The 26,648-nt window shown below is 35.9% G+C and overlaps 1 protein-coding gene across 1 annotated transcript; it reads left to right on the forward strand.

Annotated features, from left to right (window-relative positions):
* Window positions 1-275: 275 nt before the first annotated feature.
* Window positions 276-21,595, forward strand: LOC114338142 (uncharacterized). The gene is made up of 2 exons (XM_028288719.2): window positions 276-943; window positions 21,259-21,595. Exons 1-2 carry the CDS (start codon window positions 508-510, stop codon window positions 21,546-21,548), a joined length of 726 nt encoding a protein of 241 aa, XP_028144520.1. The 5' UTR covers window positions 276-507; the 3' UTR covers window positions 21,549-21,595.
* The last annotated feature ends 5,053 nt before the right edge of the window (window positions 21,596-26,648 follow it).

Below are 26,648 nucleotides of genomic sequence, written 5' to 3' on the forward strand. Positions count from 1 at the left end.
ACATGAAAAGTGAAGAGAATATAAATTTTTATCCCACAACAAATATTTAGTAATCCGAATTTATTACATAAAAATAAATCAGTTTTATATTTTGAACTATGATATTTTAATTGTATATAACCATAACAGGATATATGTCATTGTATATAACTTCCCGTTATATTTATGTAGGCCCTCTATTTGACAGCTCAACACTGTTGCCACATCTACGACGGAGAAAATTTTGACAGTTTGCCTACTGTCAGTGATGTGTCAAGTGTCAACATTTTCAAATCAAAATATGTCAAAATGTAAACAGCTGACTGAGTGAGTTGAAGACTGAAACACTGAAGATATAATATATAATATAATATACTTTTATGTTGCCTTTATTCTAACTTTCTTTATGTTTATTTTTTATATTACTTGTAGTATTTATTAGTATAAAACTACAAACATGTATTATTAAACAGTTATATTTTGTAACGATATTCCTACCTTAAGAGAGATCAGATGTAAAAATCTACAATGTTACTTAAACTCTTAGAAAACAAATATTGCATTTTTGGCTTAACTGCTCTAGCTATAATACCATGGAAGATATTTTACAGCAAATATAAATATTATCAAAATCAGTACGAAGAGAAGTTGTTATTCCAAAATAGGCATAATTGTGTTGTTACTTACACAGCTACAAAAGGAATTGCTGGATGGCCCCCACATAATGATAGAATACTACCTGACATTACATCCAAAGACGGTCTGTGTGCTCTGTATGACCCGTTTATATATTTTATTAAAACTTCAGAAAAGAGTATAGAGGTAGCTTACATGTTCATTTTGATTCAAGAAATTCTTGATGCACTAGTAGAAGCTCATGAACGCGGAGTTAAAGTTCGTATATTATTAAATTTTGAACATAACAAGACTGATACTGGACCTATCCATAAATTAATCAGTAAAGGTTAGTAGTTTATATTATTCAATATTTATTTATAGGCACAAGAGGCTGTAACCCTTTCAATGCGGAAAGCGCACTGGTTCGCTTTGTTAATTTTTGTTAAATTGCGTAAGGTGCACAGGTGTGCTCTCGTCACATTAACTTTTAATTCAAACAAAGCATGGCCGCACAGCGCAACACCTTACTATTTAACGCCACACTGAAAGGGTTAGGACCTATAGTGCAGTCACTGAAGGTATTCACCTCCGATTTCGTTGAACCTCCATCGATTTTCATAAAAATTGGTGAGCAGTTAGAGGATGCCTCAAGGAACAAAGGTGACATGATGCCAACTTGCGCTTTTATCATGGGGGTGGATGCCACCCCTCTTTTTGGGGGTTTTTGTTTTTTTATTTCCATGGGACAAGCCCAATACAGTTACAATTTCTACAAATTTTGGAACAATTTAGTAGATACTAAATATAAGTCATATACAGCGTGTCTACTTGAGTTGGAAATATATGGGAAACTTTTTTATTATTAATTTTACGAAAAAAAGTTATTCTTTATAAAAAGTTCTGCATGCCCCAAAACCTAAGATTCAATCATCAGATATCAAATTTTCTGAATATTATACGAGGTATGTCAAAAAATATGAATTTCGGTCAAGGGTAAAGTACCTTTATTTCTCTCAATATCGAAAATTCTTATGATAAAAAGTTGTTTGGAATTAAAAACTAAGATCAAATATGCAATTACATGCTTCTTATTGAAAAAAAAATTTTTTTCTCAAATTTAAGGATACCCAACATTGTTTTTAATTATTACAAATATGATAACTCGTTTATTATTCATTTTACGAAAAAAAGTTATTCTTCGTAAAAAGCTTTGCATGGTCTAAAATCTAAGACACAACCATGTTATATCAACTTTTATTAATTTTATACGAGGTGTGTCAAAAAATATGAAATTCGCTCAATATTATAGCACCTTTATATTTCACAGTATTTCAATTAGAAGGATGTAATTGCATATTGACACATAGTTTTTAGTTCTAAACAACTTTTTTAATAACTGTTTTCAATATTGTGAAAAATAAAGGTACTTTACTCTTGAGTGAAATTCATATTTTTTGACATAACTCGTATAAAATTAATAAAATGTGATATCTGTTGGTTGCATCTTCGGCCTTATGACCTACAGAGCTTTTTATAAAGAATACCTTTTTTTTGTAAAAGTAATAATAAAAGAGTTATCGTATGTGTAATGAATCAAAACGAAGTTAGTATCAATAAATTTGAGAAAAATTTGGAAAATATTTTTTTCCAATTAGAAGCATGTAATTGCATATTTGAGCTTAGTTTTTATTTCCAAACAACTTTTCAGAATAAGCATTTTCGATATTGAGAGAAATAAAGGTACTTTACTCTTGAACGAAGTTCATATTTTTTGACATACCTCGTATAATATTCAGAAAATTTGATATCTGATGATTGAATCTTAGGTTTTGGGGCATGCAGAACTTTTTATAAAGAATAACTTTTTTTCGTAAAATTAATAATAAAAAAGTTTCCCATATGTTTCCAACTCAAGTAGACACGCTGTATATAACACATAAAATATAATAGTTAAAATAGTTAAAAGAAATAAATTACATAACAAATTAGAGACTGGTAAAGGTGGACAAGACAAAACAATTAAGAGGCAATATAAATTTGTTGCAAGTCACATATAAATTGGTTTGGTGTGGAACTAAAATTAACCCTCTCAGTATTTTGAGTTGCTAGACGTAACATTCTAGTTATAGGTTCATTGAGGCCATAATTACATCGATGAAATGGTACATGAAAAGTGGTTTCAACTGCATTTCGAGTACTGTATGAAGGAACTTTAAAACCAACCTTAGACAATAAATAATGACTATTTGCTGTACCATTTAACAAACTATACAGAATTTTCAAATCATGGTGATAAGTGATAACGGATAATGACGTTCTTCCAGGGTATTGATATTTATATATACTCTAATTTCGTCATAACTGTAAAACCTGTTACTCCCATTAATAGCTCTAATTTTAAATCTCAAAACCCTAAGGAATTTATTTTGAACTTTTTTAATTTTTTCTGCATAAACATTATAGTAAGGTGACCAAATACTAGAACAGTATTCCAAGTGAGGTCTAACAAGAGAACAGTATAACAATTTTAGGGTATTGGGACTTTTAAAATCATAGCAGTTTCGTTTCATGAAGCCAAGCAGCTGTAATGCCTTTGAAATAATATAATCGATATGATCTGCAAATTTTAGCGATTTGTCAAACAGTATTCCAAGATCTCTTATTGTATTAACACAATCTAGTGATGTGTTATCAATTTTTATATTCAAACGGAATATACATTCTACCTTGATAAAAACTAATTTTATGTCACTTTTGACATTTAGCACCATTTCGTTTTCTTTACACCAACCCTGTATTTTATTTAATTGAAATTGTAGATTTTCGGAATCGTCAGGACTAGATATTTTCGAAAAGATCTGCAAACATCATCCGCAAACAAAAGCTTACCACAGTTTATATCTGCAATATCATTTATAAATATAACAAATAATAGCGGACCCAGATGTGAACCCTGAGGGACACCAGAACTGACAAATACATCCCAAGATAGACTATCCTGAATCCTTACTGCTTGGCACCTTCCTATTAGGTAGCTTTCCAGCCATTCAAGCAGTTTCCCATTTACTCCAGCAGCTTCTAATTTAGACAATAGGATATTATGATTTACCCTGTCAAATGCCTTGGAGAAGTCTATAAATAGAATCAATTTGATACCCACCCTCCAAAGCACTTGACAACGCATCCAAATAGCAAAGAAGATTTAATTCCGATGATTTGTGTTTCTGAAAACCATATTGCTCATCTACTGGAAACAATTTGAAACATACCGAGAGGCAGTCCTACACTAAGCTTTCAAATAACTTAGGAATAGTACTTAATATAGAAATTGGTCTGTAATTTGTAATGCCGGATCTACTACCAGCTTTATGTATTGGCGTTAAAAAACTTAATCACAATGGTCTTGCTAAAATAAAACTGCATTTCTTTAAAACTAAAGGAGGTATTTTGTCAGGACCAGGACCTCTGTTCACATCTAACGTCATCATTTTTTCATATACTTGAGATATTGTAATATTACAGGAATTAATCGTTATATTGGTGGTGGGAGGTAAAACACGTTTACTGATTGCTTTCTCAGAATAAACTGATGAGAAATATAATGTAAAAGCATTTGCAATATCACTTGGAGTTGTATAAGTGATATTGTTCAAAGACATTTCATTTGGTAAACCCGTCCTCATTCGTTTGGAATTTATGAATGACCAAAACGATTTAATGTTACTATGAATGGAATTCTCAGTTTTTTGTGTAGAGTTATTATGACAAGTTTTTGTTAGAGTTTTACATTTATGTACTTCTAAGACTCGAAAATGCATTATAATCATTTAGAGAGGAACTGACTTTAAATTTTAAATGTGATAACTTTTTTTCACTTACTAGTTTCTTTAGTTCTGGCGAGAACCATTTTGGAAACTTTTTTGTTGACATCATTTTTTTTGGCACAAAAATTTCAAAAGCACAGTACACGACTTCGTATGATCTATTTAACATTTTATCTAGACTTTGATTTTCAAGAATTTGATCCAAGTTAATGCAAGAAAGGTAATCATTCAAGGCATTAAAATCAGTGTTATTAAATCCAAATAGTAAGAGCTGTTATGGTTTGTTGAGCAGTTATTACTACAATGAAAATCTTTTATGGCAATGTACAAGGCAGGATGATGCCTATCTAATGGAACTAATTCCTCATCAGAAGCTACAACTTGAATAGAACTGTCGTTAGCAAATATCAAGTCCAATAAAACCCCACGAGAATTGGATATTGTGTTGATTTGAAATAAATTGTGAAAATTACATAGATTTGACAATATCCAAGCAGATTGAGTTTCACTAGGAGTACAATATTGACTAAAAGTAACATTGGAAGACAGTTCATCATTAGACCACATAATGTTTGGCAGATTAAACTGCCGTGCTAAGCCCAAAGGCAGTAACTGATTTTTTATCGAAAATGACATTTTTGTATTTCTAGGTAGGTTTCATTATATTATAATGCTTCTACAACTCGAAAGACTTAGTAAATATATTCTAGATACCCATTATAATAGTTCTGCAACTCTAAGGACTTGGTAAAAATATTCTAAATACCTATAATCTACGTAGAAATACAACAATCTCATTTTCGATAAAAAATCAGTTACCGCCTTTGGGCTTAGCACGGCAGTAAAGTCTCCGAACAAAAATAGTTTGGAAGCTGGATACTTCTCACTAACTCCATCAACACTTTCACTGAATTCAGTATATACAGCTGGTTCTGTTTTGGGCGTAATATAAACAGTTCCAAGTATTGCCATAGACTGACCACTGCCAATAGTAATAAACACCTGTTCAATATTACTGGTGCTTACAAATAGGGCACTCGAGATTTACTTCCTGACCGCAATCAAAACACTGCCACCCCTAGTGTGGATGCTAGTTTCACTTGATCTATCTTTTCGGTACACAATGTAACTTTCCAAACAAAGTTCAGAGTCTAGAAAATCAGCAGTCAGCCAAGTCTCAGTTAAAATAATTACGTCATAGGAACAATGTGAAATATTTAATAAAAGTGTCTGAAGTTTAGTTCGAAGCCCATTTGTATTTTGGTAATAAACATTTAAATTATTATGAAGCTTGCCACGTGGAGACTGACTTAGTTTTTTTGAACAATTTTGGGTATACATATTGTTGAAATATTAAATGGTTAAATTAAGTTCACCTTGGTCTTGTCTCTTTAATAATTCATTTCGAGTTTTACTAAAAAGCTCAAAGTTGCATTTGAGTTTGATCGAGAATTATAAAAATTTTTTGTCTTTGTTGGTATTGTGTCTATTTTTAAATACCATAAAAGCTTCTTGAGCAGAAGATAGTGTTATTTTTAGTGGTCGATTGCCATTTTTATTTTTCTTACCCACTTGGATTATTTTTTTAACTTCAACGCTGGATGGGTTTTCTACGATTTGAGTTAGGAAACTCTTAACTTCTTGAACATCAGAGTTGGGATTTGTTTCTGGAAAATTTAAAATCATGAGATTATTCGCTCGTTTTTGCCTCTCCTGTATTTCTGTAATCACTTCTTCGGCACATAAGATTTGACCTCTCTTCTTTTAGATTTTGAATTTCCACTTTCATTTGCCCAACTTCTGCCTTAAGCCGATGCCGCACTGCATGATGCTAGATGGTGGCTTGGAGGGTGGATTTTAAAGGTGGATGGTGGAGGGTCGCTGCATCCTGGATGCAGTGAAAGAGTGAAATGAAGTCAGAAGTCAGTATCCAACTGACTGCTGAGGAATCGTTTGTTTCATTTGTTACGTTACATTTGGTTTGTTTTTTTAGCATATCGTCATATTAGAGGTAAAACTCACTCACTAAACTTTTCAGAAAGTGGAGAAAAATCGACTTAAAGGCAAAAATTGTTTTTTAAATTCACCTGACTTGAATATTGGATTTTTTTAAATGCAACTGCAAAGAATAAATAAAACAGATATTTTAAGCCATGTTTCGTCACATAGTGGGTCTGCTGGGTCCCAAATTGCCCTTCTTTTATAAACAGCACTTATTACGCTTTCATCCATAACGAGGCTACCCGGATGGATTATCAAACACGACTGATATGGGTGGATAGACGCCTGGCGGACCACCGGATGGTTAGATGGTAGTGGGAGGCCACTGCGGCTACCGTCGTTGTATTATTCGTGGTATAAGTAGCTGGATGGTCGCCAGGCAGGTATCTACCATCCACCGTCCTACCAAACTTCCTGCACTGCGGCATCGGCCTAAGAGCTTCAATCTGCCTCACAAGATTTGGCACATTTTTAAACGCAAGCCTAGTCAGTACAGAAAAAGTATAAATTTTGGGGGTGAAAATTATTTTATTAAAATAATACCATAAATCGATAGAGGGACAAATTCTAAGCGAAATTTGTTATATCAAGTTATGTATTAACGTAAATCAATACTTTTTGATTTATTAAATATCAAAGATTTTATTTTTTCATACAAAATGGATGTTTTAAAGTTGTTTTTCACGTATAACTCAAAAACTATGAGCTTTTACAAAAAAGTTATTATCAAAATTGAAGATAATAACAAATTTAATACACTATTCACTTAAAGAACTAAACTAATGTTAATTCAAAGTGAGTTGTGGGTAATTGAATGTATATTTTTTTCGACAAGTACTCAAATCTAAGTTCATTCAAGCTTAAATAACGGGGAAATGATGCATTTTAAGAAATATATCTGCTAAACACTTGTCACAGTATGTACTTGGGAATACCTATCAAATGAGCTCCAGAAGAAGTTAATAGCATCAACATTAAGCAAGTTATGATGAAGATAAGAGAACCCTTTTGATTTTTTAAGGAAAAAGTGGAAAATAAAACATACTCCATTTATACAAAAATTAAAATTTATAGTAATCCCCACAACAATTTCTTGGTATTAGCATCAGTAATGATTTCAACAATGTTCACCGGTTTAGAATGCATATTTTTGAGAAAAAGATATAATTTAAAAAAATCAGAATTTTTAAAATTATCGTCATTTTCATTTTCTTTTGATAATAACTCAAAAAATACTCAATACAATTTTTTACTATTTCTGTAGGGTGAAAAATAACCAAGATAGAAATGTTTAAAGCTTAAATTTTGCTGCGAGAACCATGTAACCGTGGCCATTTAACATTTGATTTTTTTAAAAAGTAAGGGGTGTAAAAGATTAAATTCAACGAGTTTTAATAGCCTTTGCAATTATCTTTCAAATCGTTTTTAGGTGAACCTGATATCATAGAAATTAACGGAGTTATTAAAAAAAAACGATAACATTTTTTTGGAAAATTTTTTAAAAGATAAAGTTTGACAAATTTTTGGAGCATAAATTTTAATGCTATCAACTTGTTCGGAATCTCATTTGATAGATATATCTAAGTACTTTCACAAAAATGTTTAATAAGTTTATGTTATAAAATGCATCATTTTCCCGTAATTTAAGATTGAATACTTAGATTTGGGTACTCGCCGAAAAAAATATACATTCAATTACCTATAACTCACTTTTAGTTAACATTTAAAGGTTTTTTTAGCAAAGAGATTATTTTATTTGTTATTAGCTTCAATTTTGGTAATAATAACTTTTTTGTAAAAACTTATAGTTTTTGAGTTATTTATGAAAAATCGGTTAAAAACATGCATTTTTCTCACGAAGAATTAAAATCTTTGATCTTTAATAACTCAAAAAGTTTTGATTTACTTTAATAACTTTATACAACAAATTTTGCTTAGAATTTGTCCCCCTATCTAACTATGGGGTTATTTTTAATAAAATAATTTTCACCCCCGAGAAGGGGTGGCATCCACCCCCAGGGTAAAAGCGCAAGTTGGCACCATGTCACCTTTGTTCCTTGATAGATCCTCTAACCACTCACCAATTTTCCTGCAAATCGATGCAGGTTCATCGAAATCGGAGGTAATAGCTCATATCCCCCTTCAGCGACTGCACTACTAGGGCATTTTTATAAAACATAATCATAAGATTAACTAATTACAATTATTTTAATCAAAACTCAAACTTAGGTATATAAAAAATTCTTAACTACTCTAAAGGACTTAATGAACAATATTTCTCCATTCAATTCTGTTTTTCTTTTACTTTTTCGGACAATCGCCTTCACATGTTTAAGATCTTCCTTCATTTTATTAGTCCACCTTGTTCTTTGATTACATCTTATTTTGGGACCTATTAGTTTTCTGATCATTACTAGTTTAGGCATTCTGTTCACTACCATTCTTTCTACATGGCCAAATCATCTGGTTCTTTGTGACTTGACGAACCTGGTGATGGTTCTTTGTACAAAGTCATCAATATGTTGTTGGTTCTTCTCTCCCAAGCGTCTTCACTCTTCTGTCCTCTGAATATAATATGAATAGAATAGAATAGAAATATGCTTTATTGTCACTGAAAATTTTTACAATTTTATGGACAAAGCTTACATACAGTCAAAAGAAAAATAATATCAGCAACAAATAACAACTACAATTTAATAAAATTAGATAAATCGTCAATATACAGTAAATAAGATATAAAACCAAAGACAAAAACAATTGCAAAATTTATATACATTGCAAATTGAAAATTGAACATACTTACAACAAATAAAATACAACATTAGGAATTGACAGTTTAAGCTACTGCGTATGAAACCCAATTTTCTTAGTTATTCATTAAGAAATTCTTCTATTGAATAATATGGTCTTTTAGATAGATAGGCTTTTGTCAGTTTACGGAATTTTGGGAAAGATGTTGCAGATTTAAGTTGTAAAGACAGATGGTTGTAAAGTTTTTTTGCGCAATATAATATAGATTTCTTTATTAACTCAGTGCATGGGATCGGTAAATAAATATAAAAGATTGAATTTCTAGTGGAGTAAAGATGATTGGGCCTTGCTGGAAAGGCATGAAGGTGTTTACGAATTAAACAAACCGTTTCTAGAATATATAAAGATGGAAGTGTTAAAATTCCGTGATTCCTGAAGTAACTTCTGCAATGTGTAGATCTTCTTAGGCGAAACAGATACCTTATTGCTCTTTTTTGCAATTTAAAAATAACATCAAATTGAGCAGCTGTACTTTTTTTTTTTTTTTTTTTTTTGGGAGGTGAGAATCTTCAAAAGACCGTCTGGGAAGGTGTCCCAGGTGTGTCGGATTCGATCCGTCACGCTTCACCGTGCCGAACCGCCTACCGACTAAACTCACCTCCTCTTCCTCCAGCCGACAGGTCTGGAACCGCTCTTGGCGAGCATGTCTGACTCGTCGACCTTACTCATAACTCCCCCCGGGCACCCTCTGCGTGCACTCCGTAGATTAAGCGGCCACCCAGCCGCCCCGTCCCGCACACACCCCGCACAAAGACCGGTCGGTGAAGACGACCGTCCCGTGCAGACCATGTGCGGGTGGGGCGACCGGGGTGCCCCCAATCAAACATGAACTAGCAAAAGGATACCAGTCGACAGTTACGAGCAACTCCAAACATTCGTGCTTTCATCAATTCGCACTCACACTCATACCCATTCATTCTACAGTTAACAGGAAGCAGTCAGTGAGGTTGGGTGTAAAAATCCTCCCCCACTACCTGATACAAAACAAAAAACAGACTAAAACAAGACAAAACAGAAAGTAAACAAAACAATACAAAGGCAGTCAGCATGGGTTAGATGTAAAAGGTCCTCCCCCTGCTGACTACCGCTTACAACACGCAACACATTTGAGTAATAAAATTGATTTAAAATGATAAATATTGTATAAATAAGATTGAAGAAGTAAATAAGAAGATAAAACAAGATAAAATAAATAAATAAGTAAAACTAGTTAAAATAAGACAGACAGCGCAGGTTGGATGTAAAGGATCCTCCCCCCACTGGCTGCCATCTGCGACACAAAAATAAAAACGTTAAAAAAATAAATAAATAGACGGTCATCCCGCTTGCAGTCGCCTCTCTTTCTCCTCTTTGTGCTTCATTGTCTTCGTGACAAAAGCAATGATCAGGTCGAAGTCTCTCTTGCTATTGATAGCTTTATCAATTAGCTCGTGAGGCTCGCCTAGAGGGGATCCCAGTCCCAGCTGCAGCTCGGTACGTCCCGCCTGGTATGCAGGGCACACGAAGACGACATGCTGCGCGTCATCCACTACTCCACACTCAGGGCATAGATCGTCCATGGTTTTCCCTATACGATGAGTAAACTTCCTGAACGATCCATGTCCCGTCAAAAATTGTGTGAAATAGTAGCCGACGCGCCGATGCCGGCACTCGTACCACCTCACCACATCTGGAATCAGGGATCTCGTCCAGGCCGCCTTCTCGACTTCGGCTGCCCATTCCCTCTGCCACATCTCTAGACTTCTTTTCCTTTCTTGTGGACCTGAACCTATTGCCCCGTTGCCCCTCTGGTACATTCGGACTCTTTCTCTGGCCAGGATGTGCACCGGTACAGACCCAGCCACCACCTGTAAGGCAATGGTTGATACGGTTCTATACGCGCTGCACACCCTGATCAGAGGTTTCCTTTGTGTCCTAAGAAGCACGTCTTTATACTTTTTCATTCGAAGGACCTCGTGCCACACTGGGGCTCCGTATAAAACTATGGATAAGATGGATTGTGCCATCACTATTCTCTTCTGGGATCCAGGACCCCCTATATTTGGCATAAATTTATTTAGTATAGAGGTCCTTTCTTCTGCCTTCCGACATGCTTCTTGTACGTGTTGTCCGAATTTAAGCTTGTCGTCGAAAATAATTCCGAGGTACTTAACCGTCTTTTGGGGTCTTATTACAGAGCCTTTATATCCAAATATTATGTCATCTCTCTTTCTTGGTCCCCTCAAGATAATGGATTCTGTCTTCTCTACTGCTAACTTTAGATCATTTCTCTCTATCCAATCTGCGGTCTTCTGTATTGCTTCGTTTACTTTTTGTATTATTCCCCTATTCATGTCGTCTTCGACCAGTAATGCTAGGTCGTCCGCGTATGCAATCGCTCTCACTCCTCTCTGCCTGTTTACTTCTAGTACCCCGTTGTATAGTATATTCCAAAGTAAGGGTCCCAGGACTGACCCCTGGGGTACACCCGCGGTCATTTCTTTCTTCTTTTTCTTCGATATGCATACGGTTCTTTCAGATAGGTAGTCCTTTATTATGTTGGACACATACTCTGGAGCCCCAAATTCGACTATTCGGTCTACTATGTGACCCCAGTTTGCTGAATTAAAAGCATTTTTTATGTCCAACAGAACAAGGACCACCCATCTTTTTTTACTTGCTTTAGCCGCGTCCCTTATCCAGGTCGCGGCATCGACTGTCGATTTACCTTTTCGAAATCCATATTGTTGATTTGATAGCACTCTTTGATCTTCCAACACGCCCTCCAGCCTCTTCTTGATAAGCCCTTCGTAGAACTTACCAAGGCAGTCCAGAAGGCATATTGGCCGATAAGAGGCTGCTGAATCGGGGGGTTTCCCAGGCTTTAGGAGTAGAACTAAGTTCGCTTCCTTTAAGTCCCTGGGAAACTCTTGCTTCTGCAGTAGGTCGTTGTATATTCTTCTGATCAAACCTGGTTTCTCCGTTGCTATTATTTTTATTGCCTCTGGTGGCAGCCCGTCAGGGCCGGGAGCTTTCCCTGTCTTCATCTCCTGACCAGCTATTCTAACTTCCTCTTCCGTGAACTCCTCTACCATCGTTGGAAATATCTTAATGAAATTTTGATGATCCTTGGTAGGAAAGAGGAGCTCAGCTGATTCCATCCGCTGGTCTTCGTCGAGTCTATATGGGGCGATTATTTTCAGCGTCTTCATAGTGATCTTGTACGCATCGCCCCATATATCTTCGTCCAATGCTTTTATCAGGGTCTGCCACTTTTCTTTTTTCTCTTGTTTTATTTTTTTATTTAAAGTTTTCTTTAGATCTTTATATATTTCCTTGAGCTCGAGGCTGCCCTGGCTTCTCGTATAATTCCTTCGAGCTCTGAGGCATCTCTCCCGTAGACCTTCTATCTCATCCGTCCACCAGTAGGGGGATTTTTTATTATCTTTTCTCTTCACGGTGGCCAAATTTGCTGCACTTTGCAGTGCTCTTCTCAGTTGGCCAAGGTCAGAAATCTCTTGTTCATTAATTTTCCTGACCTCCGATAGGTACTTGGTTTTGTTAAAATAAATCTCCGTGTGTCCTATCGGCCGCCTTATTCCCCCTTTAACCTTTATTTCGTATTGTATATACCGGTGGTAGGTGAATAACTGATCGTCAAGGACATCCCAGCCGTGCACTCTCCTGGATAGCCCTTCACTCGCGAACGTAATATCAATGTGTGTTCGGCTGACCCCCCTTACGAATGTTGGTTTGTTATTGTTTAATACTTGGAGGCCAGCCTGGGCTATCCATTCATTCCATATTTCCCCCTTTCTGTCGTTTATGGGGGCACCCCACAACCTCGATTTCGCGTTAATGTCCCCGGCGATCATCACTTCTTTTTCGTTCGTGGCGGCGCTCATTATTTCATCTACAATTGCTTTGTATCTTATCATAGGGATATTTGGGGACACGTAGCATGCCAGCAGGCTGAAATCCCTCAGTTTTATGAGGATATGATTTCCTCCCCTGACAATACCACGCACCCCCAAACCCCTATTTCTAAAGAGCACCGCCACATTCTTCCCATTATCCTGGACCCAACCACCGGCTGATGTTATTTTTTTGTTCGGTTCCGGGACGATGAGCAAGTCTATTTCTAGCTTGCAGGCTTTTGCGTGGACAAGGTCGTGTGCTCGGCGTGCCCTGCCCACGTTCACCTGCAATATCCGTATACCAGGTTGATCCTTGAGGTCCACTTTGGTTCAGTTCCCAGAGGTCGTTTCTGCGTCGGACTCACGTCTTTCGAAAAAATTAAAAAGCATAAAAGCTAAAACAAATAAATTAATTAATATAAATAAAATAAATAGATACGGTATATAGATAAAATATGTAAAAGTAAAAGAATTCAATAAATAAAAGCGGTTTAGTAAAATTGAAATAATAGAGTAAAATAGAATAAATAAAATAAATAAAATAGATAAAATAAATTTTAAAGATATAAAATAACACCTAGGTGGGCTGTATATGGGCCCACCTTCGTTTTCCAGGGAGTCTATTTTATGTTTGGTCAGTTCGTTTTAGGGGTTCCCCTCTCCTCCCCTACCGTATACAAGGGCTCGGTACGACGGACAGGCCATCCTGTCCATCCTATGCCCTTCTTCTTTGCATACCGAGCAGTACGGTTTATTACCGCAGCTTGCAACGGTATGTCCCGTTTGGAGACAATTATAGCAGCACGCCGCCCTGCTCTCTTCCTTGCATTCGTAAGTGTTGTGCCCGAACTTTAGGCACTTAAAACACCTAACTGGGTTGTGTCTCTCCATTATTGGACACACAACCCACCCTATTTTTATTGAGCCGTACCTCCTCAGCTCTTCCGCTATGGAGGGGCGTACGGCTATCGTAGCTACCTGCTCCCCATATCTGTTTGTTCGTAGAACCTTGACTTCTATCTCTCTCTCAGGAACGCCTGTATAGCTCTTTATCATTTTCTTTAGAGTTTCCTCACCAACCCCAGGGTCCAACCGCGTAATCGTGAAGAAAGTCTCTTTTCTTCTGATTGCCGTGTCCATCCCGTTCATTTTGCTGTCCAGTTCAGCCCTCAACTTCTCCGCAGCCCCTCTTCCCTTTAACTTTACAAGGAGATCTCCCCCATTCGTTCTTTTTAACTTCTCCACTTGTAGACCGATTTTTCCAATGTCGATTTTTTCTCTCATTTCGCTAAGAACTTCGTTATATTTTTTCCCCCCCATCTTTATAAGGAGGGCTTCTTCTTGTTCTGACTTCTTCTCTACCTCGAGTTCCTTCCCTCTTACTATCATCTCCCATGAGATACTTTCCCTCCGCCCCACATATTCGAGGGCTTTCCTTATGATCTCCTTGTTAAGGTCGTTACCGGCTACGACCCGTACAACCTTTGGTGTTTCATCCATCTCTTTCTTAATTTTAGTTATAGCCTTTTCTGCTAGGTCGTATATATCGCCACCACTTTCTTTTTCTATTCCAGCGACAAACGTGTACCAAATTGTTTTTTTATTTTCTTTCCTCCTAAAGTTCTCAAGGAATTTGATTTCTCCCTCGTTCACTTCCTCTAGTGTTTCTGCCAGATCCTCTCCCACGTCCTTTATTATATTTTCTACCCCTTTGTCCTTCGCATCCTTTTTTGTTACTATCAGACATGTTTTCTTCTCGACCGTTTCTCGTAACCCCCCTTGTTCCCAATTTGTCTTTATATATGCTTTCTCCTCCCATTTGCTATTACATATACTCATGAAGGTTTTTTTTCCTCCCCCCATGTTTAGAGCCCTTTTAATTTTTTCTTGCTCTTCTCTCTGTCTTTCTTGTTCCACTTTTAGCTTACAGTGATCGCATTTTACTTCTTGTTGTGTTTTTTCGGCTATACTGTCGTCTTCTTTTTTGTTGTTAGTGGATTTTATGACCCCTAACAGTTTTTTTAATTCCGTATCCATCTCCACCTTTTCCCCCTTTTTTTCGCTTAGGTTAGTAAATATCTCTATTAGTTTTATATTTAACTCTTCGAGTTTCCTGTTTATTTTTTGTTGTTTGGTTTCGTTAGGAAACTTAATACTCTCTTCCAGTCTCTCCCTCTTCAGATCATTTATTCTCTCTAGACTGTCCCCTTTCCTTTTCTTCTTATTCATAGTTTCATCATCAAGCAAGAAAGAGGCTAACACCCTCTCCTGAATATTTTGCCATCCTTTTTCTATTTTTTCCACTTCCTCTTGTGATCTTTCCTCCCCTATCTCATCGTCATCATTTTCACTGCTTTCCAGCATTTCATCCCCTACTAGTGTCGACTGTTTTGGGGCAGTCGACCTGTTCATCTTCTGTTTCTTTTTATGTGAGTTTATGAGCTCCCTCTCAAAACTGTTCATTCCTTCTTCCCATTTCAAGTCGTCAGGCGACTGTTTTTTCCTATTCTCATTTTCCATATCCGTTCCATTGTCCGTGTCTCGCCGATGGTCGTCTTCACTCACCCCCGTCTGTTCATAATTGTGTTTATTGGTACTCATATAAATTCCCACGAGTTGGGACGTACTATACGTCTGGCGCGGCAGTGCGCCCTTACCACGCCAAGGCTTGGTTACTTCGGGAGGTCGCCAGGTATCCCGAAGGGATCGTTTGTGATGCTCTAACCCTCGCATCTCTCATATCTTTGGCACGATGCCTTCCACCGTGATAGTGGGGATTGTTTTATTGAGGTTTACTCCTCTAGGCTTTTTTTCACGGTTGCCTCCGGACGCAGTGGCAGTTTGTATTCACAGGCTACCTGGAGTTTCCGCGTAACTGCTGCCTCCCCTGTTACGCAGGATTTGGAATGGATGTGTGGTCGGGTAAGACATGACGGCTACTCGTAGTGGGTATGTCGAAGAAGTTTTCGAATAGAAATTTGTGATCAGAGCCCGATGGCGGAGCCCCCCGCACACTGCTTTGGGGCCCCCCATCGACCCCCGGTCACAATGCTGAGGTGGACGAGATTAACTTTTAGGGATTAGAGTAGCCGTAGGGAAGTTGGAGGGTGATATACATCTGCTGAAGGCGAAAGGCGTCGCAACTGCTCGCCTCAGTTGCGACGCCTTTTTAGCGTCCAGCGGCGGTGTCCGGCGCTCACCCGGTGCACAGTCGCTGGACGCTGGGACTGTCCTTGGTTTCACCGGTCGTGCTCCCCTCACAACTTTAGGGACCACGATCGGTTACTCGGCCCTCCCACCGTCGTCGAGGTAGAAATACAATCCCAGGAGGGGAGCAGCTGTACTAGAACCCCAAAAAGGAAGACCATATCGAAGATGAGACTCGAATAACGAAAAATATGTTATTTTAGAAGATGCTAAATTGAGTTCCCTTGAGACAGATCTTATTGCATAGCAAGCTGAGGCGAGTTTGTTATTTAACGAATCGATATGAAGAGACCATTTGAGGTTGCTGTCTAAAAAAATACCAAGAAATTTTACAGAATCAACGGTACTGATCTGGCTGTTATTAAGAGGCAAAGGTTGAAGAGCTCCTTTATAGGATAATGCTACTGTTTTATCTACATTAAAAGAGAGTAAATTAGAGTCCGACCAAGTCTTTATCGTCAGTAGATCCGAAGTTATAGTTTCATGAAGAGATGCCATAGTTGAGTTGCTCCAAGTGATACTGGTATCATCAGCAAAAAGAAAAATTTTCCCATCGATTTTTAAATTAGTGATGTCATTTATAAAGATAAGGAACAAAAGACGACCCAATACTGAACCTTGCGGTACTCCACATACAATGTTTTTGAGACTAGAGTCAGTATCATTTGCTCTAACTAGTTGTTTCCTATTATTCAAGTAGGATTGGAACCAATTCAAAGAAATACCTCTAATTCCATAGAAATTTAGTTTTTTAATCAAGATGTCGTGATTTACACAATCAAAAGCTTTGGCATAGTCACAGAAAACAGTGGCAGTATAAAAATTATTGTTTAGTGCTTGATAAACCTCATGTAGTACCTACAGAAAACATGGCATCAGTGGTACATTTATTAGTTAAAAAGCCGAATTGATTTTGAGATAAAATGTTGTTATCAACGATATGTCTCAAATTTTCTTTTCCCATCTTTCCAGAGTATTCTCTTCCTTCTTATTTAATGCTCATCCTCACAGCCATATGTTACTGTGGGTCTAATTGAGGCCATGAGAGCCAGAGTGGCCTAACTGATTTTAACATTACTTTACATAATCAAAGAAAATGATCAGAAGCGATCAATGTCTGACTGTCTTAGTAATTGTTTGTTGACCAATAATGATTCTTGGTCAACATAAAACTACTAAAACAATCGGACATTGTTAGCTTCTGATCATTTTCTTTGATTATGTAAAGTAATGTTAAAATCAGGTAGGCCACTCGGGCTCTTATGGCCTCAATTACTGTTTTATATATTCGAAGTTTGCCTTGTTTAGAAACATATTTCAAGTTCATTAGGGCTCAACTACCTAATTGTATCACTTTTCCCTCATTTTTTTGTTCACCATAAATGCTGTACCATTCGTTCCCTGTTTGTTTTCTCCAGAATAATATAAGTATGCTAAAGTTTTTCTTCTCAATTTTTCCTTCTTTATTCCATCGTATTTCCTGTAGGGCTAGGATTTCTAGTTCGTATTTTTTCATTTCAAGGGCTATTTCTTGCATCTTACCTACTGGTTCTAATGCATGGTTCTAATATACCAAGATCCCATTTTAATGGGTTTCGTTCTTTTCTTCTTATTGAGATTCTTTCTTTCTTTTGTATGCGTTATTTTGTTTTCGTTAACCGTTTGCATTGCCGAGTCTGTTTCCAGTGGTACTATCTTTTGATTTTAATCAGCTAGTTTTTTGGGAATGTTTCTACTTTACCGTCTTTTCTCCATCTCCATTTTTCATTACGTCCTGTGTTTTAACATTTCTCCCCATGTTTCTTAATTCCTTACACTTTGCTCCTATTTCCTTCTGAATATTTCTTTCTAAGACTGTCATATCCTGGCCCTGGCATATGAAACTCTTCTCCCCTTTGATATGTCTCAATTTACTTTTCTTCTTCATCACCTTATTTTTTTCTTCTATACTTTCCATTTTTAATAGACAGGTTCTATCTCCCAGTTTAACTGCTTTCTCTATTTTTATGTTCTCTTCCAAGTGCTGTTTGATGAAGTTTGTCATTTTTTCTTTTAGTGCAGCTTCATCATTTATTACTATGGTTTGTTTTTTAACCAAGAGGAGTGATTCAAATTTACCGCGCTGTATTGCTTGTTTGTAATTGGTTCAACCGCAGGCAAGTTTACTCCATTGTTATAAAATTTTGACACTAATGACATTTATCAAATTTTGACACTAGTGACATTTCATAGGTTAATTAAGTTATATCAGCGATTTTTGTGTTTTCTGTGTTATTCCTTTATTTTTAGATTGTTAGTCTGCTTTTATATAAAAAGCAGTTGTTTTTGGAACTCTTTAGTGACGTATTAATTTAATATAATATTTATGGATTACCGTTGAGGGTCGACTAGATCAACCAAAAAAGAAGATGTATTTGGTTATTATTCTAGTGACTTTCTTGGGTGTGAATCTGTCTTTTTAGTTTACTCCTCCTGGTTAAAAAATAAACTTTAGATTGTTTTGCTTCATTTTCTTTTCACAGTTTCTTTTCATTTTACCCTAATGTCCAAAATATTTAGCTTTTTCTTTGTTTCCTCGAGTTATGTCTTTACTTTATTGTTTTCTTTCTTTAATTCTATTATTTCATCCCTAAAAACCTTGTTTTCTTCCCTCGTTTGTCTCATTTCATTCAAAACTTGCTTCAGTAATCTATTTGTTGTTTCTTGTTCTGTGTTCATTGTTTTCTCCATGTCTTCTGTTTTTCCCTTTGCGATTTGCAGCTTTTTTGTTGGGTTTGAGGGAGATACTGATTCTTTGTCTTTTCTCTTCCGATCTTCTATTTTTTCTGTTTGCATACCTTATTTTTTAGCGTAAGGGATTATGCCCTCCTCAACGGATCAGAGGCTCGTCCCTATCCAGCTCCACCAGGTTTATTATTTTTTTATACCTATGTAACATGATATACCTAGTTTAATTTACCTACTTATTATTAAATATATACTGTTTTTAGAACTACTAGTTTACCAAAGAACCGCGGAAGGGGTTAATTTCGGATCAACTCCTCAGGAAAATTAGCCCCTATCGGTTTTCAATATTATTAATTTTTTGAAGTTATACTTCTTTAGGCGCGATTGGGAGTGAATTTTTATTATTCTGCGCGCATGCGCACAGACAGTATGGAGTTCCTTGCTAAATGTTTTATGTTATGTATGTATAGTCCAAAAAGGGTGTGGAAAGAATATATTAGTGTTTTTAGTAAATATATTTATTATAATTTTTGTATCTTTGGATTTGTCTACCTCGAGAATAAGGTAATAAATATTAAAGTATTTTTATACTTCACTTGGTCTATTTGACACTATGTCTCATCTTGTAGTCCGCACCCGCACAAACAAAAGGAGTATAGCTCAGTGGTAGAGCGTGACTGGAGATCAAGAGGTCCCCGGTTCGAATCCGGGTGTTTTCTATTTTTTTTTTTAATTTTTGGTATTGTTTTAATAAACATTTTTGGAAAGTACTAAGTAAAAATTAGTTTAATCTTTAAATAAAATATAAATAAACTGTTCGAAAGTATATTTATTTAGTTGAAATCATATAATAGAAGTATAACTTCTTACGTGCACACAAAGTACGCACACATTCTTTTTTTTTGTATTTTCTACTTTTTTATATTTCTCATGTATTCTTACGAAAAATTCTAATATTGATTGAAATAAAATTGAAATATAACTTACTTTAAATTAACATTACTTAAATGGTTTTTCAAGTAGGGATTTTATTATAATTTTTTATTAGCTTCAATCTTAGTGATAACTTTTTTGTAAAAACTTACAGTTTTTGAGTTATTTAAGAAAAATCGCTTTGAAGCATGCATTTTTTTTCACAAAAATTAAAATATTTGATCTTTAATAACTCAAAAACTATTGATTTATTTTAATAACATTAATTATAACAAATTTTGCTTAGAATTTGTCCCTCTATCGATTTGTGGGGTTATTTTTATTAAAGTAATTTTCACCCCCGAGAAGGGATGACATCTACCCCAGGCTAAAACCTCAAGTCGGTACCATGTTACTTTTGTTTCTTAAGGTATCCTTTATCCACTCACCAATTTTCGTGATAATCGATGAAGGTTCACCGAAATTGAAGGTAATAGTTGATTTTTACCTTCAGTGACTGCACTATACAAAAGGAATTGCAATTTAATGGTCTAAATGCGCGTATTTTGGGAGCTCATAACGCCAAATAATTAATTTAATGCATTTTAAGTACAACTCTCTCTTAATCCGGGAAGATGGGGTGGTTTTCTTGCTGAGGGGTTGTAGCTCAATAATTGAAATACGAATTATTTAGATTTATTCTTAGAATATATTATAAGCTATATGAATCATATCCGCGATACAACATATTTTAATTTTTTCAGCTCGTTTCTCTAAAGTTAAATCAATTAAAGGGTTGTTTGGGGTGAAGGGGATGAGCTCAAAAATCGAAACTATATCATTTCAAGAGCTCATAAATACATAGCTCGTAATTCTGCCGCAAAGATCGATTCAATATCCCTGTTTTTAAGGGGGGCTGACTCAGCCCCCCCACTAAAATATTAAATTCCTGCTCAGTGTAACGAGCTCAGAATTTTAAATTGGCGGAATATGAAAGCTCATAATTAGCTCATAAATCAGCGCTAATTGTTTGTTAATTTTTGCAAGGGGGGGCAGCTCAACACGGGTGATTTGTTTAGTTCGTTCAGAGGTAGTCATATGTATATACATCCTATGAAGATCTCTAATGAGAGTGAAATGTACATAAGGGCGTTTATGGCGCTCTGTGAACGAACTGAAATATAAGCCTTCTCTTAGTTTCGTTTTACAGCGAATTATTTAGTAAAATATACATTGAACATTTAAATAAACATACGTATGTTTATCATAATTTTATTTTTTAGGAATTAAGGTTCAGCTTTATATGTACCCCAAACAAAACCTAGAAAGCATCATGCATTATAAATATATGGTAAAGGACTACATCGAGGAAAAAGAAGGATATACATTGATAAGTTCCTTGAATATTAGTATAACTGCATTCACAGAAAATTATGAAAACGTAGTTCTCAGTTCTGACTACTACTTAGCTACATCTATACACAAGAACTTTGAGGATTGTTGGAACTATGTTGAACAAGAAAATCAGAGTCTTCTAAACAAAACTATACTGTTAGATCTTAATTTAATATGATTGTTGGCCATTTTTTTATCAATATATTACTGTTAAACCCGTACAAAGTTTTTTATTACCCAGCTCTCTATTGCCCTATATTATTAGATACATTTGGATAACAGCCGGTGTAAATTCCAATTTGCTACTGTTACGACCAGCTTTTCTATACAACCTCCATGCATTTTTAATGTTCGCGTCCACTAGGTATGTAAAAATAAGTCAATAATATTTTTGTTTGGAACTGATTTCAATTCGATAGCAAGATACATCGCTCTCCATTAAATCAGTGTACCACCCATATTTTGTGGTATTTTAAAAACAATATTTTAGGCCTCGGAACACCAGTGTTTGTTTTTCTCCTGTCTTGAAAACCTTTAAACAGGTCTAGTTGGTGTAAACTAAAAAGTTCTGAAGAGCTTGAACCAGCATACTTTGAGTAATCAAACTCTGGAAAATCATATACTGTAGTAACCAAATCCCCTTTCTTCGCAAAAATCTGCATTATGCTGCCGCGTGAACATAATTAGACCTCCATCAGTTGGTGCATATGGAATTGATCTCCTAGTACGAGGTGGATCTAAGTGGTTTCTTCTACGATCGTGTCTTCAGCAGTGCCTTCGATTCTAGCATTATTCGAAAATACAATTTCCGCGTTTGAGGACAGCTGGTTACGTTTCGATTATCGATAAAACCCGCGTCATCTTCATCTGATGAATCTTCGTCTGACAATATGTTAGTGCCTGGAGATTCTATGTAAACGGCAGAAACATCATTATTACTTTCGGTTTCCTCAAAGGCTATATAGAGATCTTCTTTCAAACAAATTCCTCTAAAAATAAGAAAAGTAAAAAAAGAATAGTGAAAACAACATAACCAGCAAACCGCTCCATTTGGGAACACCCATATTTTTGGCCTAATTACGAAAAAACCAAAAGATGAAACATTACGAAGACCCGTATAAGTTATTTAATAAAGTTTGTAGAATATTTTTTGAAAAGAAAAACGAGGATTTTAGTGCAAAAAGTAATAAATAAAACACTTAACGAAACAAATGTCCATATTTTGGCACAAATAAAACTAACCGTAAATTCAAAAATTTATTGCACTGGAAAATAGATATAAAACTAAATTTGAGTTGTTCATTCAAGAAGAGGTAACCTTGAACTACAAATAGGCCGAATCTCTGCGAAATTTTATCTAACAGTATGGTAAATAGACTCAGATGCGCACGCAATTTGTTGAATCCATATGGTAACCGTAGGCGTTAATAAGTTAAACCAGGTTTTCTTGAATTGACAGAGTAATAAGCCTTTTTCTAGAGGTGACTATCTTCTAGAGATGTTGGCGACCACATTCTATTCACAGCAGCTCGAAATAGATCAGTTGACGTTAGATCAGTCCACTTCCTAAGACTGGCCAGCCAGGATATACGTCTACATCCAGAGCCTCTTTTGCCCTCAATCTTGCCTTGTAGAATCAACTGTAGAAGTCGGTATTTATTATAACGCATAATGGGGCCAAACTAAGTCAATTTTCTGTTCTTTACGGTGTTAATAATTTTTTTGTCCTTTCTTAGTCTCTGGAGAATAGTTATGTTAGTTGTGTTGTGTATATATGAGGGTTCCATGACAAATGGTAACGGACACTTCGTAACGGCAACAGTTCGTAACTATACAATTTCGTAAACGTCCAAATTGAATTATTCTGTTTATTTTTATATTAACGTGGAAACTAAATGTTAGTACAATTTTAAGTGAAATTATGTTTATCAATATAATTAATCAGTATCAGAATAAACATTTTTAAGGCATTGCATATTACGTGTTTCAGAATATAATAAAAGTACCTATTTAAAACCGCAAACAAATATTTAAATAAAATACTTACCTGCTGCAAACTTCTAAAACTATCTTTAAATATTTTGAAAACGCATTTATCTTCTTACCACTCCTTTTTAAATATATTTCATACACATTTTTGCATACAGTGTGTCAATTTTAAAACTTACAATGGCTATATCTCACGAACAAAAGCTGAAAACGAAAAATGCTTGAAACCGTTTCTAGGATAGTAAGGGGGAACTAAAATGGCATGAAAGAGAACTCACCCCCATCAACCCCCTAGGCCCCACCCACCACAACCCAAAAAGTTTAAATTGCAAACCCCCACTTGTGATACATCATTGAAGAGGCTATAAAAAATGCTATCCAATGGTATAAACAATAATTATACAGGGTGAAGCAATAATTGTGAAACTTTGGCTTAAATGAAAAATTTAATGAGGTTTTGTTGAATTGCAAATTTGATAAAAATGTCAATTAAATAAATTTGCAAAGTGGGTTCCGTTGTTTTGTAAACAATAATACAATCTATTTTCAAATTCTGCACGAAATTTGGCAAATGTTTTTCTAGTAATAGGGCGACATGCTTGAGTAGGTAATTACTTCTCGCAATTTCCCAAGTGACGCAAGTTAAGTTTTATAAACAACTGATTTAAGGTAAAAATAGCAAATTAAGTTTTAATTCAACAAAAAAAAGTTCGAGCGGACATTTACCATTTAAAATAATAGTCCGGGAGATAGCATTACAAATACAAAAGTCATAGTAAGCCAGCTGATATTAACACCCTGTATAATTAATTTTTATACCATTGGATGGTACTTTTTATAGTAGAAGAGTATATTACTTTTTTCTATGGGGTTACCTTAAATCAGTTGTTTATAAAACTCAACTTGCATCACTTGGGGAATTGCGAGAAAGAATTACTCAAGCATGTCGCCCTATTACTAGAACATTTGCCAAATTTCGTGCAGAATTTGAAAATAGGCTGTATTATTGTTTACCAAACAACGGAATTCACATTCAATATTTACTTAATTGACATTTTTAATCAATTTGTAATTCAACAAAACCTTAGTAAATTTTTCATTTAAGCCAAAGTTTCACAATTATTGCTTCACCCTGTATAATTATTATGTATACCATTGGATAGCATTTTTTATAGCCTTTTCAATGATGTATCACAAGTAGGGGTTTGCAATTTAAACTTTTTTGGGTGTGATGGGTGGGGTCTAGGCGGGTTGATGGGGGTGAGTTCTCTTTCATGTCATTTTAGTTCCCCCTTACTATCCTAGAAACGGTTTCAAGCATTTTTTGATATCAGCTTTTGTTCGTGAGATATAGCCATTGTAAGTTTTTAAATTGACACACTGTAGATTAGTTTCCACGTTAACAAAAATAAACATAATAATTCAATTTTGACGTTACGAATTGTCCGTTACGAAGTGTCGCTGTTACGAACTGTCGCCGTTACCACTTGTCCGATTAGGAATTGCCGCGTTACGAGATGTCTGGTCACGATATATGAGATCCTCAAATAGCACCATATTTCAAATGCCTCTAATCGTTTTTAGCATCTTCTGTAAGACTCCAACTCTCTACTCCGTAGAGGACATTAAAAACGTAACATCTAAGAATTCTTATGCATGTATTAATACTTAAAGATGTTGCAGAGAATCTTCCTAAGACCGCTAAAAGAGCTTCTGGCTTTTTCAATATGAGTTTCTATTCCGTAGCTATATGATCCCAATATAAATGGAGAGATGCTCAGTCATTTGAGATTCGCAGATGACATCGTCGCCTTATAGCCGATCGTATGGATGATGCAATAATAATGTTGAACAAGTTATATCACGCTTCCTTAAAGAGGTCGGACTAAAGATTAACATCAACAAGACGCAAATAATGACTAATCTGGTGCTAAATCGTAATATTGTTGTTGATGGAATGGATATTCAGCAGACTGCATCTTATAAGTACTTGGGACATGAAATTCGGTTGGGAAGAGATAACCAGACGTGCGAGCTCCTACGTCGCATATGATTAGCCTGGGCAGCGTTTGGTAAACTGAGCTATGTATTTAAATCGGACTTACCCATATGCCTGAAAAGGAAAATCTTTGACCAGTGTGTATAGCCTGTACTCACTTATGGCGCGGAAACATTAACACTCACAAAAAAGGTAGTGAACAAGATTCGCATAACTCAAAGGGCTATGGAGCGTCAGATGTTGGGTGTCTCCCTGAGGGACCGAATCTAAAACGAAGAAATACGTCGTACAACAAAAACAACGGACGCCGTCGAAAGAATCGCGTCGCTCAAGTGGAATTGGGCAGGACACGTCGCCAGATTGTCAGACAACCGATGGACAAAACGTATTGTCGAGTGGAGGCTACGAGAAGAACAGAAGAAGCACTACTGAGCAAAGGACGACCACCAACCAGATGGGCTGACGATCTGAAGCGTATTGTCAGCAACTGGATGCAAGCTTGCACAAAACAGAGAAAGATGGAAAGAGCTGAGGGAGACCTATGTCCAGCAGTGGACTAGTACGGGTTGATGATGATGATCCCAAGTATCCTTAATATTGCAACCCAAATAGCATATATTCTCTCCACTCTTTCTAATGGTGTATCGCTTATTGTAATTTGGACGTTTAGGTTGGTGTTCTTACCTACTAATGATCATTATTGTTGTCTTCTTACAATTTAGTCTTAGGCCGTATCTGTTACATGTTTCTACAACATTATCCATCATCCTGTCTTCTTACAATTTAGTTTTAGGCCGTATCTGTTACATATTTCTACAACATTATATCCATCATCCTTTGGAGCCCCTGCGCACTATCTGCCAGCAATACTGTAGCGTCTGATATCTAATATTGTTAATAAGTTGGCCATTTACTGCGATACCATCTTCTGATTCGTCCAAGGCCTCTCTAAAGATGTTTTCAGAGATTCAGAGTATATGTTAAATGATGCTGGTGACACTATTCAACCCTGTCTACAGTTGAGTCTGGGAATCTTTCCCCGCGCGTCATCATTTAAATTTAAAGCAAACGAAATAAGTCAGAAATTGAAATTTACTAAACGCAACAGCAAGTGACTTGCTGTTGCGCTTCGTAAATTTCAATTTCCGACTTATCATCGACTTATTTCGTATGCTTTAAACGATGACGCACGGGTAAAGATTCCCGGACACAACTGTAACTATTTTTCCGACTGTGAAGATTTAGGACAGTTTTTGAAGTTATACTTCTTTACGGGCGTAATGACGGTGA

The sequence above is a fragment of the Diabrotica virgifera genome, chromosome 9 (assembly GCF_917563875.1).
Source record: "Diabrotica virgifera virgifera chromosome 9, PGI_DIABVI_V3a".
Taxonomy (NCBI): domain Eukaryota; kingdom Metazoa; phylum Arthropoda; class Insecta; order Coleoptera; family Chrysomelidae; genus Diabrotica; species Diabrotica virgifera.